Consider the following 16,519-nt stretch of genomic DNA (forward strand, 5'->3'; position numbering starts at 1 on the left):
ACAACCTGTTATACTGACCATCAGGTTTTTGGGCTACATGTGTTAAACTAATACGAACTAGCTTAGCTGTTAGTCAGTGTCATGTGAGCTGCGATTCTGTACGATAAGTGAGTGTTTATTAATCCACAACATGAAACATGAATCTCCAGAAAGTGTCACAAGCAACGAGGAAAGTTGCCCAACACCTTCGTTGTTTGCTACAGGCGGACAATATTTGGACGGGAGTTTTATGCGTGTTGTCTTTCATGACATTACTTGCTGTTTTATCGCACGCTAGTGTTCCATTCATTTTCATTGCCGCACTGTGTGGAGGGGGATGGGCAACTTCGAGGGTGACTTCCCACGAATTTCAAGTTGGGAAGACCCGGGGAATTTTGCAGTTGATGCCTGATCTTGTGGACCGTTGCAAGGAAAAGAGAAAAGAATTCACTTTGCCAGGTGTTAATGAAAATTTAAAGCATTATTCGGTTAAGGAGTTTACCACCAGACACGGTGAAAAGGATGGAACAATTTTTCGAAATACACAGTGTTTACATACATTGCCAGTACCTGCCGTGCCTGTTTCACTGAAACTGACAGACACCGTCGATAAAGAACTGCAACATCTGTTGAAAAATGTCATGCTTGACTTTATCTCGTCTTGGTACGACGTTTACATCAGCGACCACAACCGCGGCTCTGAACTTTTCCTTGAGCATCTTCTCAAGACATCCATGAATCTTTGCAATCGTCTTGCGTCAATAGAGAAGAGGACTCTCGTCACAAAGTTGTTACTTGAGTTCCGAATCCACGTTTACCAATTCCGAAAAGCCACATCAAGTTTGAGGAAGCTACCAAATAAAAGAAACGGAAAGGAATTTGAACATGATAGCAGTAGTTTAGTTGCGTCCTATGAAATGATGTCGCTGTTACATCCTGCAATACAAGGAGCAGATATGGAAGCGGACTTTCTAAGGAGCACTATGGATATTCTGGTCAACTGTGCCGTTCCGAAGAGTGTAACCCAGTGTCGAGCGAGTACGGTAATTATCGTTGAAATTCTGACGTGCAATATTCTCTTGCCTCTTTTGGATCTGCTCTCCGATCCTGATTTTCTTTACCGACTCATCCTTCTGATTGTCTCAAGTTCTGTTTCAGAAGGCAGACCGAAGGCACCAGCAGAGAGTAATGATGGTAGTAAATGTAGTAAGCTAGAAAAACCTAATTACCAAAGTGAAGAAACGAACATTCCGATTCGATCGTCATACCACAATGGTCAGTCCCATCATTTAGAGACAGGTGTTACCGCATTGGCGGCAGATCCTACTGAACAGAACTTTCTTTTTAAGCAAACCCCTGCAACGGCTTGTAGTAACCCAGACACGACAAGCAAGAAACGATTACCTTTTGAAACTGATACATCACAGTCAATTCAAAGTAATGAAGGTGCTCATCGTACCAGATGTCCGCTACAGCCATCGTTATCCTTTCCAATTTGTCGATCTAAATCCACGGACCCTATTAATGACGCGATCCTTTCAAAAGTACATAATGGATTAAGCTTCATGTACTACTCATCGTCGACAGTTCCAGTCTCTCCATTATTGGATCACGCCCAATCAACATTACCAAATAGCCTTCCAAAGATGATCAGCTCTCCTAAGTCTGTCGGAACAAATCCTAAAGTTCGTCGACGGAGTGCCTCAGATTCCAGTTGTAATTCCGCATTCATTTCAGGAGATCTACTAAGCCATGTAACTCTGAATCCATGGGTCACGCCAAGACCTCCAGCGGAAGGTGCAGAAACTGATGATCTCATTGTAACAAATATCCCATTGACAGGTTTGGAACCTGCAATTCTAATAGCACCAGAGAACGAAGACTCTGCGGAGGTCTTTCCTTTCATCAATTCTAAGCCTGATGATCTGAATTCACCGCTAACAACAGGCATAGATTGCCAGTTTCCATTCGACGAAAGTGTAAAACCACAAGTAAGTTCTACTGTTGACGCGGCGCAAATTGATGAAGCTGTAGAAATCTTCAATAGCAATGATGATGGTGTTGAAACGTACACACGGACATCAGTTGTGGACAACAGTAGCAACGACAATACTACTGATGGGTCCATAATGCGTCCGATTCCACAATCAAGCTTAGTAGAGAAACCAGACATTGATGTGCCTTCATCACCCATTAAAAAGTTACTCAGACGACTCTCAATAAAGACCCTCTCTGAACCTGACGGCCCAACCCCAAATATTCAAGATATGACTCAAGATCAAGTTCACAAAAGTGATGCAACCAAGAAAGAACTCTCCCCAGCAAGAGTTTCAAGCTGCTCCACTTCATTGCTCCCAATCGACGATCAAGCAACAGGTAGTAGTTCAAAAATCCCATCTGCTGAAAACCCTAGGATAATTTCGATGACTTCACAAGGTGCAGAAGAGCCCATCGATGCATGTCTAACGTCTGAGGTGCATTCTTCAGAGAGTTTAGAAGCTGTGGCTTACCGAGTTGGCAATCTCCTCATTCCAAAAGCAGAGGTCTGTAAAGAGACTGGTGGAAAGAGTGAATTCTTCCTGTACTCAATACAGGTGGGTATGGTTGGTACTAGACTCTGGTCGCCTCTCTTCATCCGCAAGGATAAAGACAGGTGCTTGCTTTTCAGAACCAATGATTTCATTGGAGAAACATGGGAAAAGTTTCCATATGGCGCAACCACTTTTTTATTTGATATGAAATAACACAGTATCTAATTTACCTCAATGAGATATCCCTTTTTGTAAAAACGAGTGGAAAAGTGGTGGTGCCATACGGAAAGTTATCCGAAACATGCAGTGACATAAATCTTTTCATAGCTGTGTAACTATTGATTGGTCTGAGGTGATGCCGGTACAGTTGACAATCATCACCTCGGACCAATCAAAACACAGATATAGAAAGCTTACTTCCGGTTGTCTGCACGCAGTGTCCACATCGTGTATTACATGTATGTACAGTTTAGAAAGTTTGTATGTGAAATGAATGCAGGTGGAGGGTGAAGATGGGCAGGGATTGACCTCAAGGCTGAAGGCCACTCTCTGGTGTTATTCTCGAGCCTCGAAGTGTGACGTCAGATGTTCAGGCTGGTATGGTGCAGGCCTGTGTAAAGGCCATGGTGGCCATGGACTTTGTTGCCGCTGGCCTACTTACCCTTGGTGCCTTTCAGAAGTTCCTCAGACTTGACAGAGTTTCCAGTGGAAGTGCCCTTTTCAAAATGAAAATGGCCTTGCCCTCTCAAATATGAAATTTTAGGCTTGTGGTGTGGTTGCAACAATCCTTACCCACAATCCTCCCAGAGTCCCAACAGTCATTTTATGGGTGCTTTTTGTGGTCGGAACCAATAACGGTTTCGGTTGAATTGGCCATTGGTTATCACAGGCCAATGACCGAAACAGTAACTGGTTGCAGCCGCCAAAACGCACACAAGCTAGCTTTGCCCTAATTTTAAAAGCTGTCAAGTTTTTGATAAATTGTAAATACATTTTTTTAACTAAAGCAACTCTTCACTTTCAGTTTGATGTGCAGCCAGTCTCTCCATTGCAACGTGATGGCTCACAAACCTGTGATGACTCTTTATCAGAACGGCAGCTTGTTAAGAGAAGACACAGGGAGTTTGTCAATCTCCACTCAAGGCTGGATCATAACCCTGAGCTTAAAGCTAGCTTGAAAGGTTGGTCATTATTTGTAGAGTGTCGTGGCTGAGTAGTAAAGAGCATCAAATTTAAGTTCTGGTGGTTAAAGACACTAGACACTATTGGTTGTTGTCAAAATCAGTCTTCTCACTTGGTGTATCTCAACATGCTTAAAGGAACACGTTGCCTTGGATCGGTCGAGTTGGTCTTTGAAAAGCGTTTGTAACCGTTTTTTATAAAATGCATATGGGTAGAAAGATGTTGTAAAAGTAGAATACAATGATCCACACAAACATGCCTCGAAATTGCGTGGTTTTCCTTTTACCTCGTCGACTAACACGTCGGCCATTTATGGGGGTCAAAATTTTGACTCCCATAAATGGCCGACCATGTTAGTTCGCACAGTAGAAGGAAAACCACGCAATTTCGAGGCAAACTTGTGTGGATCATTGTATTCTACTTTTAAAACATCTTTCCAACCATATGCATTTTATAAAAAACGGTTACAAACGCTTTTGTTTTGACCAACTCGTCCGATCCAAGGCAACGTGTTCCTTTAAAATAACAAACCTGTGAAAATTTGAGCTCAACTGGTCATAGGTTTGGGTAAATTGTCTGTGTACACCAAAAATAAAACAGTGCACTCCTGTTTAGTAGGCCTGGGCAGCAAATGAAATCTACTGCTCGACTAGTCAAGCCTCAAAAGGTCGCGACTTCAACACTAAGTCGCAACTTGTTTTAATTCCCAAGATGCATTGGGGCATATTATTTGCCGCAAGCACAACAGTAAAATTCATGCTGTAAGGATTGAAGGATTGTATCACTGATGTCTGATGTAAGTAAATTATGTTGTTGTGCATAGCCCTGAACACAATAGACCGATCCAGTAGGCTCCGCCCACAACGCACGTGTGGGCAAGAACACGTGGGGCTCTCCAATGCCTGTCTGCACAACTCTGCCGCGCGCGCCAAGATATGCGCACGCACGTCGGACCTTATTTGTCGGACCTTCATTGCGTTGTGATTGCTCAATACGCAATGGTGCGGAGCTTAATGGATCGGTCTATTGGTTCACCAAACAGTTGCCACAGCAAAAGGGTGCAACAGCATAAGTTCAATCAGAGCACCACAACCTGCTGTGGGTGCTATGGCCTTTTTATCTGCTCAAGGCAGTCGAATTATTCACTCCGAAAAAAGACCGCCGCTGTATAAAAACCCACCCGTATTCACTGTGCGTAACATCGCACGACACGATGCCCCAGTACACTATCCGCATGCGGAGGCCGTCAGGCCGACAGCCTTGTAGGATCTGTGTTGAAGCCACTGACCTCATTACTATAATAAGCGAAGAGTTCCCACGGTCAGCTCATTACCATAATGCCCGCGAAAGACGAGACACGTTTACCTCACACACCAATTTCGTCCACTATTGGAATTTTTTCAATACAACACATTAAAACGGGAAGATACAGATCCGACAAGGCTGTTGGCCTGACGGCCTCCGCATGCGGTTAGTGGTGTACGAGTGCAATGACTTGTGTGAACAGTATTCGTGCGATGTGACAATGTGTATACGGGTTGGTCATTCGGTGTGATCGCACACACCATGCACAGGGTATACGGCGGGTGGGTTTACAGCTGCGTCTTTTCGGAGCGAATAATGCGACTGCCTTGAGCAAGGCTACATTTCAAACCATTTTGATTTCTCTTTGAAACAGGGTTACGAGATGTCCCCAGGCGTATTTCTTTTCCCCTGGCACCAACAGCCAAACCAGCCATTCAGCAACGACGTTTTAGTCTTCAAAATTATCTCCAGGTAAGAGAACTCAAAACCCAAGTTGTTCCAGTTCCATGCGGATAGAAGTTTGAATTTTTTTGTTTTTCCTTTATTCATTTATAGGCACTGTACACGTTTTGTAATTGTCAAAGACCAGTGTTCGCACTAAGTGTATCCCATCATAAGCATAAAATAACAAGCTGGTGAAAATTTGGGCTCAATTGGTCATCGAAGATGCGAGAAAATGATGAGAGAAAAAACACCCTTGTTGGACGAATTTTTGTGCTTTCAGAAAAAAGACTTCTAGCTAGAAGTCTTTTATTATTTTAGTGAGAAATTACCTCTTTCTCAACAACTACAATACTTCAGAGGGAGTCGTTTCCCACAATGTTTTATACTATCAACAGCTCTCCAATGCTCGTTACCAAGTCAGTTTTTAAGTTAATATTTGTTTTGAGTAATTACCAATTATATCGGAATTTGCGCTATACAAATTAACAAGTAATTATTATTATTATTGTCAAGCATTTAAAAAGGGTCTGTATACAGTTGGTAATGACTCTGAAAATTCATTAAAAAAAATAACTTGCATGGTAAGAAGTACAGCAGCTTCGGTTAGTATAATGCAGTTTGAGAAGCATTTCCCTTCTAAGTGCTACGGTTACTACACTTTTGAATTCCCCAAATTTGAATGTAAGAAGCGATTCAGCAGTTTACATTTAGTTTGCGGTAACACCATGTGTGTATCTACTTGCCAGGTAGAGTTTGTTCTTAGAGAACTGTCTTGCTTAATTCTACTACCGCGGAGTAGATTGTTCAGGTGTTCGGGAGACTTCTCAGTTCTGAAAAGATCTGTCCTGCTTATTAACTATTACCTGGGCGGATGGTATAGAAATAGGCTTGGACTACTACTTTAGCTTATAGGATCGTTATTAACTGTACTACCGGGGAGTAAGTTCTTGGGTTGGTCTTTACTTTTTGCAGTACTGAACGCATCTAAGATGTGTATTCCTATTAGGGATTATTCTGGCTGATATTGTTTAGCTGGTAACCTTATTTTGGTCTAAACATACTTTCGATGTGCTTAGCTACTTGTTAAGTAGGATTTGAAACTTTGAATGGCGGAAATTAGATATGGAAAGGTTTTGCGGGAACACAATGTTATGACTAGCTCTAATTGAGTTGGGGTAGTTCTGAAAAGAACCATTGGTTTCAACTCAGCTCTGATCGTCTTCTGGAAAAAGCTACTTGTTGTGCTAGAGCAGCTCTGGACAATATGAGGTTTATTTCCATTGGAACACAATTCAATGCATCTTTGATTGTTAATACTTTCAGCAATTGCTTGCAAAGCCTCTGCTACATTCCAGTACCGAATTGCGGGAATTCTTAGCCTTAGAAGGCAACTCGCACATAGAGTACGTCAGACATCAACCGAGAGAGTACGTCCCAAGGATAGACAAGGTAAGTGCTGGAGAAGGTTTAAATTGAGAATAAAGTAGTTTTGTTCGGTTAGTTACTTGCCTCTGGGCATCCCTTAATGTTGGCATTCTCATCTGCAGGATTAATTTTCAGAATTTTGGCTTTTGTGCACCTTAAATTGGGTTGAATCAGCCAGATTCAGAATTATTGGCCATGGCATGCTGGAATCTTAAACTTGACTCCCACACCGATGATACAATGGTGGTAGCCTATGTAACCATCTGTCGTCATCAACAAAAAGGCTGACGACCCCTAGAAAAGGGGAGATTTGGAATATGAAAGATATAGAAAAAATAGGGCAACTGCCTACAAAGGGCTAGAATAGCTCAGTTGGTAGAGGGCTACAATTTCGCCCATATCTCGTTGGGCCCCCCCTGCCCCCTTTCAATGTTGGTTCCAATTGGCGGTCCTCTTGTGCGTTACAGTCAACATTGAGTGGGGGAACGGGGGTGGGGGAGACAATGTTTATTGTCAATGGGAAGTGGACAGGGAGTGGTTTTATATAACGTTAGGAATGGGTGGCCCAAGCATTTTGGCAGGCATTGTAGCTTGTTAATACGGAGGTCATCGGTTCAAATCCAGCTCTAGTAAATTTTTCTTTTTTCAATCCCTAATACAAAAAATATTGCATTTACAGCTGCTGAAGCATGGGATGTCGGGCTTAGTGGACACTTTCAAGTCGGCCCTGCCCAGAGCGTTGAGTGATCAAGGTTCCATTCCCCCCATAAGTCCGCCCACTTCACCCATTAGGAAGACGAAGTCGTCTAGGAGTCTCTCGTCCTCTGGGTCACCGAGGCCGGGCTCTCCAAGGCCGGGCTCTCCAACTCCTGGTGAAGAGCAGGACGGTATAGAGAGAATGTATACATTTGGCAGAAGACCCAAGGTGAGGGCAGTTTGTTATTTATTTATTTATTTTTTTAATTTATTTATTTCCTACAGCCAAAAATGGATGGACACAAAATTTTAGTAATTACATGTAGCAATAAAAACTATAGAAAGGGTAAAAATTGTGCAAGAGAAGTCAGAATGGAGTTTTTTGGAACCATATTAATTTTCCCAAAATTTGTTGTCAACTTATTTGCAGACAACACTTCAACTAGCAATGGATTCCATCATCCAAGATCACACCAGAATGAAAATTGCGACCCTCTCGAGAAACCCATCCTCTGACAACGATGTAGCTAGTATCGGCCTACGTTCAGAAGGAGACGGCTCCGAGTCTCCCGCCCAAGCTGTATCAGAAACAGACAGCCCCCTGTCTCCCGCCCAAGCTGTATTGGAAACATTGCCGAGTAACCCAGGCTCGGTGTTTGGTTCTGAGGAGACGCCTCTGTTTGATGCCGTTATGTCTTTACTTGGAGAGGCACTCCACAATAAGGAATCTTGGTTTCTTGATGAGGGATTCCAGAATGTGTTGACCAGACTCGCTGGAGGCCCCTTGGATGGGTATGTTCCATTAACATTCTTAACATGTAGTAATGTCTAACTTAAGGACACTGTACACGTTTGGTAATTACTCAAAATATACAATGTGTATATTAGCATAAAACCTTACTTGGTACGAGCAACGGAGAGCTGTTGATAGTATAAAACATTGTGAGAAACGGATCCCTCTGAAGTAACATAGTTTTTGAGGAAGAGGTAATTTCTCACTAAAATAATAAAAGACTTCTGGCTAGAAGCCTTTAATTCCTATCTGAAAGCACACTATTATGTACAACAAGGGTGTTTTTCTTTCATCATTTTCTTGGAACTTCAATGACCAATTGAGTCAAAATTTTTACAGGCTTGTTAATTTATGCATATGTTGGAATACACCAAGTGAGAATACCGGTCTTTGACAAATTACCAAACGTGTTCATCAGTGCCTTTAATAATAATCGATGTAATCATCTATTAAAGGCAGTGGACACTATTGGTAATTACTCAAAATAATTATTAGCCTAAAACCTTTCTTGGTGACGAGTAATGGGGAGAGGTTGATGGTATAAAACATTGTGAGAAACGGCTCCCTCTGAAGTGCCATAGTTTTCGAGAAAGAAGTAATTTTCCACGAATTTGATTTCGAGACCTCAGTTTTAGAACTTGAGGTCTCGAAATCAACCATCTAAACGCACACAACTTCATGTGACAAGGGTGTTTTTTCTTTCATTATTATCTCGCAAGTTCAAAGACCGATTGAGCTCAAATTTTGAGATACATTAACTGTGAAGGCTAGTCTTTGACAATTACCAATAGTGTCCACTGCTTTTAAATCGGTAATTGTTCCTATTTTTCGAGGCAATGATGATGCTTTAATCCAGTAAATCTTTGGAAGTCATTATTTTCACCTTCTTTGCATAAATTACTTCTCTTTGTTTGTTGATCAGGTGGATAGAGCGACAAGTTCAGCTCCTATTCTCTGAACATTGGTGTGCCTTCTACCTGTCGGAGCTTCGTCAACTCCTATGGCCTGATGGGAAGTTACTTTCAGCCAGCGACGTTGTCAGGACGGAGGCGGAGAAGGCGGCCACCAAGGAAGAAGCTTTGGAGAGCCTCGTTGATCTTATGCCAGGTACATGCTGATTTCATTTAAAAGCAATGGACACGTTTGATAACGGTCAAAGACCAGAATTCTCTCTAGGTGTATCCCAACATATGCATAAAAATGACAAACCAGTGAAAATTTTGCTCAATTGGTCATCGAATTTGCAAGAGAATAGTGAAAGAAAAAACACCCTCGTTGCATAACTTTGTGTGCTTTCAGATGCATAATAAAAGGCTTCAGGCTTCAAGACACCAGTCACAACAATGTAAACTTTATGTAATTTTGGCTGGTAACCCGTTTCTAATTTCTATTACCCGTTTCTAAGCTTAGCAAGTCTGTGCTTAGCAAGTTATTTTGTGCTAAACAGGCTTCACGAATTGGGCCCTGGTCTTCAAGTTCCAGGAATTTTCAAGGAACATTTATTTTGTTTTTACAGATTCATTCTACACGTTTGTTGACAAACAAGACTGGAAGGATGGTCTCCAGCTACTACTTGACTCACTGGGAGATCCACAGCTTAACAGGTAAAGTTATGGAAGTGTCGTGGCCGAGCGGGTAAGAGAACCGAATTCAAACTCTGGTGTTTCTGATCAGCAGAGTGTGGGTTCGAATCCCCAGGCGTCGCACTTGTGTCCTTAAGCAAGACACTTTACCATTGCTTTGCCTTCAGATGGGATGTAAAGCCGTTGGTCCGATGTGTTATGTATCGCATGTAAATGAACCCAGTGCACTTAAAAGTAAAGGGGTTCGCGCGGTGTTCCTGGCTGTGGCTGCTGAATGCGCTGTAGCACCTTGTAAACCCTATAAGGTGCTACATAATTGGTTCTCAGAATTCATAACTTTCAATAACCTCTCTTTCTGTATTAATATAATTATATACTAAGCGCCTTGAGAACCTTGTTGGTAGATACGTGTGCTTTATAAGACTTGGATCTATGAGTTCAAGGCTGCAAATTTACCATTAGCCTTTTTATTGTGTTGTCGTGACAATACTTTGCCGTAAAAACTGCGAGTACCCAAATCTGATCATTGGTACCTTCAAGTATTGACTGTGCCAAGGAAGTGGATTTGAGGAGAGTGCAAAAAAAGAGATTGCTATCCAAACAGGGTCTTTATTTCACTTTGGTTAAAGGCAGTGGACACTATTGGTAATTACTCAAAATATTTATTAGCATGAAACCTTTCTTGGTGACGAGTAATGGGGAGAGGTTGATGGTATAAAACATTGTGAGAAACGGCTCCCTCTGAAGTGCCATAGTTTTCGAGAAAGAAGTAATTTTCCACGAATTTGATTTCGAGACCTCAGATTTACAACTTGAGGTCTCGAAATCAACCATCTAAACGCATACAACTTCATGTGACAAGGGTGTTTTTTTCTTTCACTATTATCTCGCAAGTTCGATGACCGATTGAGCTCAAATTTTCACAGGATTATTATTTTATGCATATGTTGAGATACACCAACTGTGAAGGCCAGTCTTTGACAATTACCAATAGTGTCCACTGCCTTTAAACAATAGTTAAACAACAATATTATTCAATCAAGTTCTCCTAGCAAGTGTACACAATACTTGTTTGGGATTTGTATCTATAATTCGGCCGAGGCCTGATACAATACATGTAACTCTATGATAGTGCACAAAAATATCTGATGTGAATCCAACCTGAAGGGATATGGCTATCATATCTGGATTAAGCTGAATCTGTATCTGTATCCGTGTTCTTGCAAAACTGCTCTAAATTTGTTTGCATGCTTTTAAAACGATGCTTTCCTTTTGGTTGTATTTATAAAGGCATCTTGTGTTCACTGCGTTGGATCTACTGATGGATTCGCTGATTGCTGAGATTCAAGACGAAGACTTTCAGAAAGACCTACTCTCCAGAGTGTAAATGCGGTGAGGACAGAGGGTGCAATTTTGTTTTGTAATCGACCCTCCCAAGAAATGTACATGCGTACAGACACTATTGGTTGGCAAACGCCATAGAGATATGCACTGAGCAAATGTGTCTGCGGCACGCTACCATCATCCCCATACAAATAGGCGAGTATTTTGCCAACCAGCGTGTTAGTCCTAACGCGTGACGTACAATTTACATCTTTTGTCTGACCATTCAGTATCATTCACTGGTTGTTTTGAAAGATAGCTACAAGCTTGCCACATCATGGTGTGTCGTGAATACATCTGCATTACTCGGTATGCTTTGGGCACCAAAGCAAAAATTCTATGTTTGGACGAGATTTGCAGTAGAATTATTTTTCAATCTTCTTTTTCAGAGACTTAATATTTTATAAGAATCATTTAAATACCAAAGTAAAGCTGACTTCTTCCTCATCACAGAACTCTCAATGTCATGAATGTGTTTTCAATATTTCAACTGTTTTGATGAGTAATTTATTCCTAAACACATACAACACAACGTGAATATGAAAAATACCAAAAGAAGTGCACACAAACAAATGCATACCTCACTTAGTGAAAGCACTAACTAGCAACAGTCAGTAGATAATAAGAGTATCAAAGTCTTATATAGCGCATGTATCTACTAACAAGGTACTCAAGGCGATTAGTATACATTTATACCAAAAGACAGGCTATTGAAAATTATGAATTCTGAGACCAAATTATGTGAGAGGGTTTACGAGGTGCTACGGCGCATACAGCAGCCACAGCCTGGAAAACCGGGGCGAACTCCTTCTCTTTTCGATAAGTGCACTGGGTTCTTTTACATGCGTTACACAACACATGGGACCAACAGCTTTACGTCCCATCCGAAGGACGAAGCAATGTTTAAGTGTCTTGCTTACGGACACAAGTGTCACGGCTTGGAATTCGAACCCACACTCTGCTGATCAGAAACACCAGAGTTTGAATAAAATATTAAATAACAACCATATTTACAGAGCGCCTTTTCAAAAGGATAAAAAAGTGCTAGGGATAACGCAAAAAACAAAAAAAACAAAGAATAATGAATCATGAACGGAGCAAAAATACATAAAGCAACAGAATCAAAAACACATACGGTGCTCTTAACCGCTCGGCCACGACACTTCCAGATATGGGGGTTTTTGGATTTGTTTGTCACTTTTTGAGGGTTCTGGGCTAGTATAGTGAATCAAAAATGCTCTTTTCCAAAAATCCCTGTAAGGTTTTTAAAAATCGAACCAAAGATGTAGGTAGTATGTCAATACATGTACACATATGTTTTTCAACACAGTAAATTAATAAATTCATAGATCCATATTTTAATTGTTTTTTATTATTATTTTTTTAAACAAAAATCTTTGTTCTCCCATTGTTTTGGACTTGCTTCAGTGCATCCCGTTAGTTATGTTCACAAAAATCAAACCAAAGATATTGTTTGTTTTATAACTTACATGTAAACGCAAATTTTTATCAATTCAGTATTATTAATTGAGGACTTTTTTGCATCTTTCTGTGTAAGTTTTAATCGTGTCCTTGTTTTGTTTTATCAACAAAATCAAACCGAGGCGGCCCTACTTGTAGTTAAGCCCGGCTCATACTTCCTGCGAACGCGAATGCGATACGAATGTTGATGTCACAAATTGGCAACGAAATTTGCACTGAGTTGAACCGTGCTCAACTCACTTGCGAATATCGCTTCGTATTCGCATTCGCAGGAAGAATGAACCGGGCTTTAGGCATGCAAATGGCAAAACACATCAAGTTCAGATTTAATGGTTTAAACCTGGCACACTTAAAATTGGTTCATATTGTGGTGTGGTAATTTAGGCTGAAAAGCTTTCAAGAAGGAAATCTGGCACATTTTGGGTGGAAGGATACCCAAAACCACTTTATTATTAATATTATTACTATTATTGTTATTATTATTTGCAATCCCTTGTAAAGGCACTTTACTTGTATTATTTTTATTACAAGATTATATGTAATATTATTAGAAAGCGATTCCTAAAGAAACTGAATGACTCAAGCACCAGCAAAATAGCTTAAATTTTATTGAAGTAATGTTATAAGGTATGTCATGCTCCTTCCCAATGCTCATACACCTGTAAAACGGTTTTACCCTTACGAACTACCAAAAGAAGCACAAAAATAAGCATATGAAAAACATGGGAATAAGGCCGGGAATTGGGTTACTCTGAACTTTGACAAAGAAAAGCGCAGTAAGTGGATTTTACCACAACAAAATTGTGTTTCAGCAGAAGCAGCGGAGTTGGGCTTGTATGTAAACCATCTTGGGCAGAGATTCAAAGACCTCTTCTGAGGCATCCTTTCTTCTAGATCTTTGAGGGCCGCTTTTCTTTTGGACCTCTGCCGATTGGCGCTTCTTGCCATCGCTTTCTAGGTGCTGCTAAACCATTACCAAGTCAGCTTTGCTGGTGTCCGCTATCTTAATTTTTTGTTTTCGTTCAGAAATTAAGTCTTCTGCCTTGATGCTGGTGTCAAACACCTCTTGTAGGTCACTCTTTTGGATTAAAATCCTTAAATTTTACTCTTTTTAGTCAAAAGAAGCATTTTATTTTGTGATGCTCACACCTCTGCTGACCCTGGTTGGTATATGAGAAGCTGCCTTGATTTGCATTGAAAAATGTTAACGCTTGTGATAATATTTGTCTGTACACGTAATAATCAAATTCCGAGGCGTGTGTTTCATCCCATTTGGGGGACACTAACATCTGTTAACTCTGGTTCAGTGGGCTCAAAAGACCCCAGTGGGTTTGAGAAGCTACCTCGTCTTGCATCGAAAAATTTCAACGCTGATGAGAACGTTTGTCTGTACATGTATTATAACCAAATTCTGGAAGGTGTGTGCCATCCCATTTGTATAGGGTTTACCATCTACTCTTAGGTTGCTTCTTTTGAACACACTTGAGTGAGTGATTGCATGAACATTTGTTCTGATCTCTTCTCTACAAATCTTGTGCTCTGTCTTATTGACATTTCTCGTGGCTGCTAGCCCTGCCCCTTTCTTGAATTCATCGTTATATGCAAATCTTATCATGATATTCGACCAGATAATTCTAGTGTGAGGAATTTGTTGTACTGGGTTAACACCCCAATAATAACTGGTAAAATAACTACTTAAAATAATCAGTGCAATTTTGCTTTAATCACTTGCCATCAGATTGTTACATATTTTAAAGAAGAATTTATTCCCACCATAACAACTTGTGTTTTTACATCAAGTGTCACATTTTATGTCACATTCTCATTTGATTAATATTTGGTTTACATTCCAATGGGTAAATCTTACTGGTCTCAATTTCATAAAGCTGCTTAAAGGCGGTGGACACTATTGGTATTTACTTAAAATAATAACCATCACAAAACCTTTCTTTATAACCAGTAATGGGGAGAGGTTGATAGTATAAAACATTGTGAGAAATAGCTCCCTCTGAAGTGAAGTAGTTTTCGAGAAAGAAGTAATTTTCCACGAATTTGATTTCGAGACCTCAAGTTTAGAACTTGAGGTCTCGAAATCAAGCATCAGAAAGCACACAACTTCGTGTGACAAGGGTGTTTTTTTCTTTCATTATTATCTCGCAAATTCTACAACCGATTGAGCTCAAATTTTCACAGGTTTGTTATTTTATGCATTTGTTGAGATACAACAAGTGAGAAGACTGGTCTTTGACAATTACCAATAGTGTCCACTGTCTTAAAGCAGTTCAATTTGCTAAGCATACGAAAATTATGTCTACCAGAATATGGTTACCTGCCAAACTACCATGTCACAGTACAATTTGTGACTGGTATCCTGCTCATATCTGCTTAGCAAAACATTTCAAAGCAATATTCCCTGCTTAAGTTGCTCTTTGATTGGGCCCTGGTGTCCTTACTTGGATTATTGGACATAAGGAAACTAAGGCCGTGTCCGAAACGACGACTTCGGCTACAGCTACGTCTAGATCAGCGCGTCTCCCAGTGTTGAGGAATAGGCAGACGCGCGCGATCTAGCCGTAACTGTAGCCGAAGTCGCCGTTTCGGACACGGCCTAACTGAGACGCTGTTGAAACAAGTAAACAACGGAAAAACCCAACCTTGTTTCTGCACACTTCGCCGTGTCATGACACGTGTTTAAAACAAATCTGTTGTTCTCGATATCGAGAATTGGTAATTGTTTTAATGTTTTCTCAAAAAGTAAAGCATTTCATGGAATAATATTTAAGGGAAGTTTTTCACCATTACCTTCTGTAAACCCTGTAAGTTATTTGTAAATCTGTGAACTTTTCATTTTTGTTCTGTTCAGAAAGTGTCCAATGGCTTTAATTTGCTAGCAGTTACACTGTTTTGTGATGAAATCACTGCTTTTTTGCAATGTTTATGCATGCCTATGTGATTCCAATTATTTTTCTTTCAAACTTTGTGAATATATAGTAAGTCTATAAAAAACTATATTGAAAATATAAAAATTATAATTATATGGAAAATATATTATTGAAATAAGATTTTCAGAATGAAAAAAGCTATAATAGTGCTGCACAGTATGAAATGAAACTAAATAAAAGCAAAGAATCAAATATTGTGTAAGTGGGTGTCATTGATTTGTTGTTTAACATCAGAGTGCTTTCCAAGTCAAGGAACTCTATACAGGGCAATCAGATCAAGTGAACGGACAACCCTGATCGTTGTGGGCCAAACAAACTTTACATTTTTATCAGACTATAATCAAGCACTCCCTGCAGGGCTAGCCAATCACTCCATACAGGGCTAGCCAATCACTCCATACAGGGCTAGCCAATCACTCCATACAGGGCTAGCCAATTACTCCATACAGGGCTAGCCAATCACTCCATACAGGGCTAGCCAATCCCTCCATACAGGGCTAGCTAATCACTCCATACAGGGCTAGTCAATCACTCCATACAGGGCTAGCCAATCACTCCATGCAGGGCTAGCCAAGCACTCCATACAGGGCTAGCCAATTACTCCATACAGGGCTAGCCAATCACTCCATACAGGGCTAGCCAATCCCTCCATACAGGGCTAGCTAATCACTCCATACAGGGCTAGCCAATCCCTCCATACAGGGCTAGCTAATCACTCCATACAGGGCTAGTCAATCACTCCATACAGGGCTAGCCAATCACTCCATACAGGGC

General features: G+C 40.7%; 1 protein-coding gene across 1 annotated transcript; it reads left to right on the forward strand.

The window, feature by feature from the left end:
• The first annotated feature begins 96 nt into the window (after positions 1–96).
• On the forward strand, positions 97–16,052 carry LOC139949884 (uncharacterized). Its single transcript, XM_071948448.1, has 9 exons — positions 97–2,573; positions 3,535–3,691; positions 5,371–5,468; positions 6,765–6,890; positions 7,546–7,791; positions 7,993–8,354; positions 9,278–9,462; positions 9,872–9,959; positions 11,229–16,052. The coding sequence occupies exons 1-9, from the start codon at positions 138–140 to the stop codon at positions 11,323–11,325; spliced, it is 3,795 nt and encodes a 1,264-aa protein (XP_071804549.1). The 5' UTR covers positions 97–137; the 3' UTR covers positions 11,326–16,052.
• Positions 16,053–16,519: the final 467 nt, after the last annotated feature.

The sequence above is a fragment of the Asterias amurensis genome, chromosome 17 (genome assembly GCF_032118995.1).
Source record: "Asterias amurensis chromosome 17, ASM3211899v1".
NCBI lineage: Eukaryota > Metazoa > Echinodermata > Asteroidea > Forcipulatida > Asteriidae > Asterias > Asterias amurensis.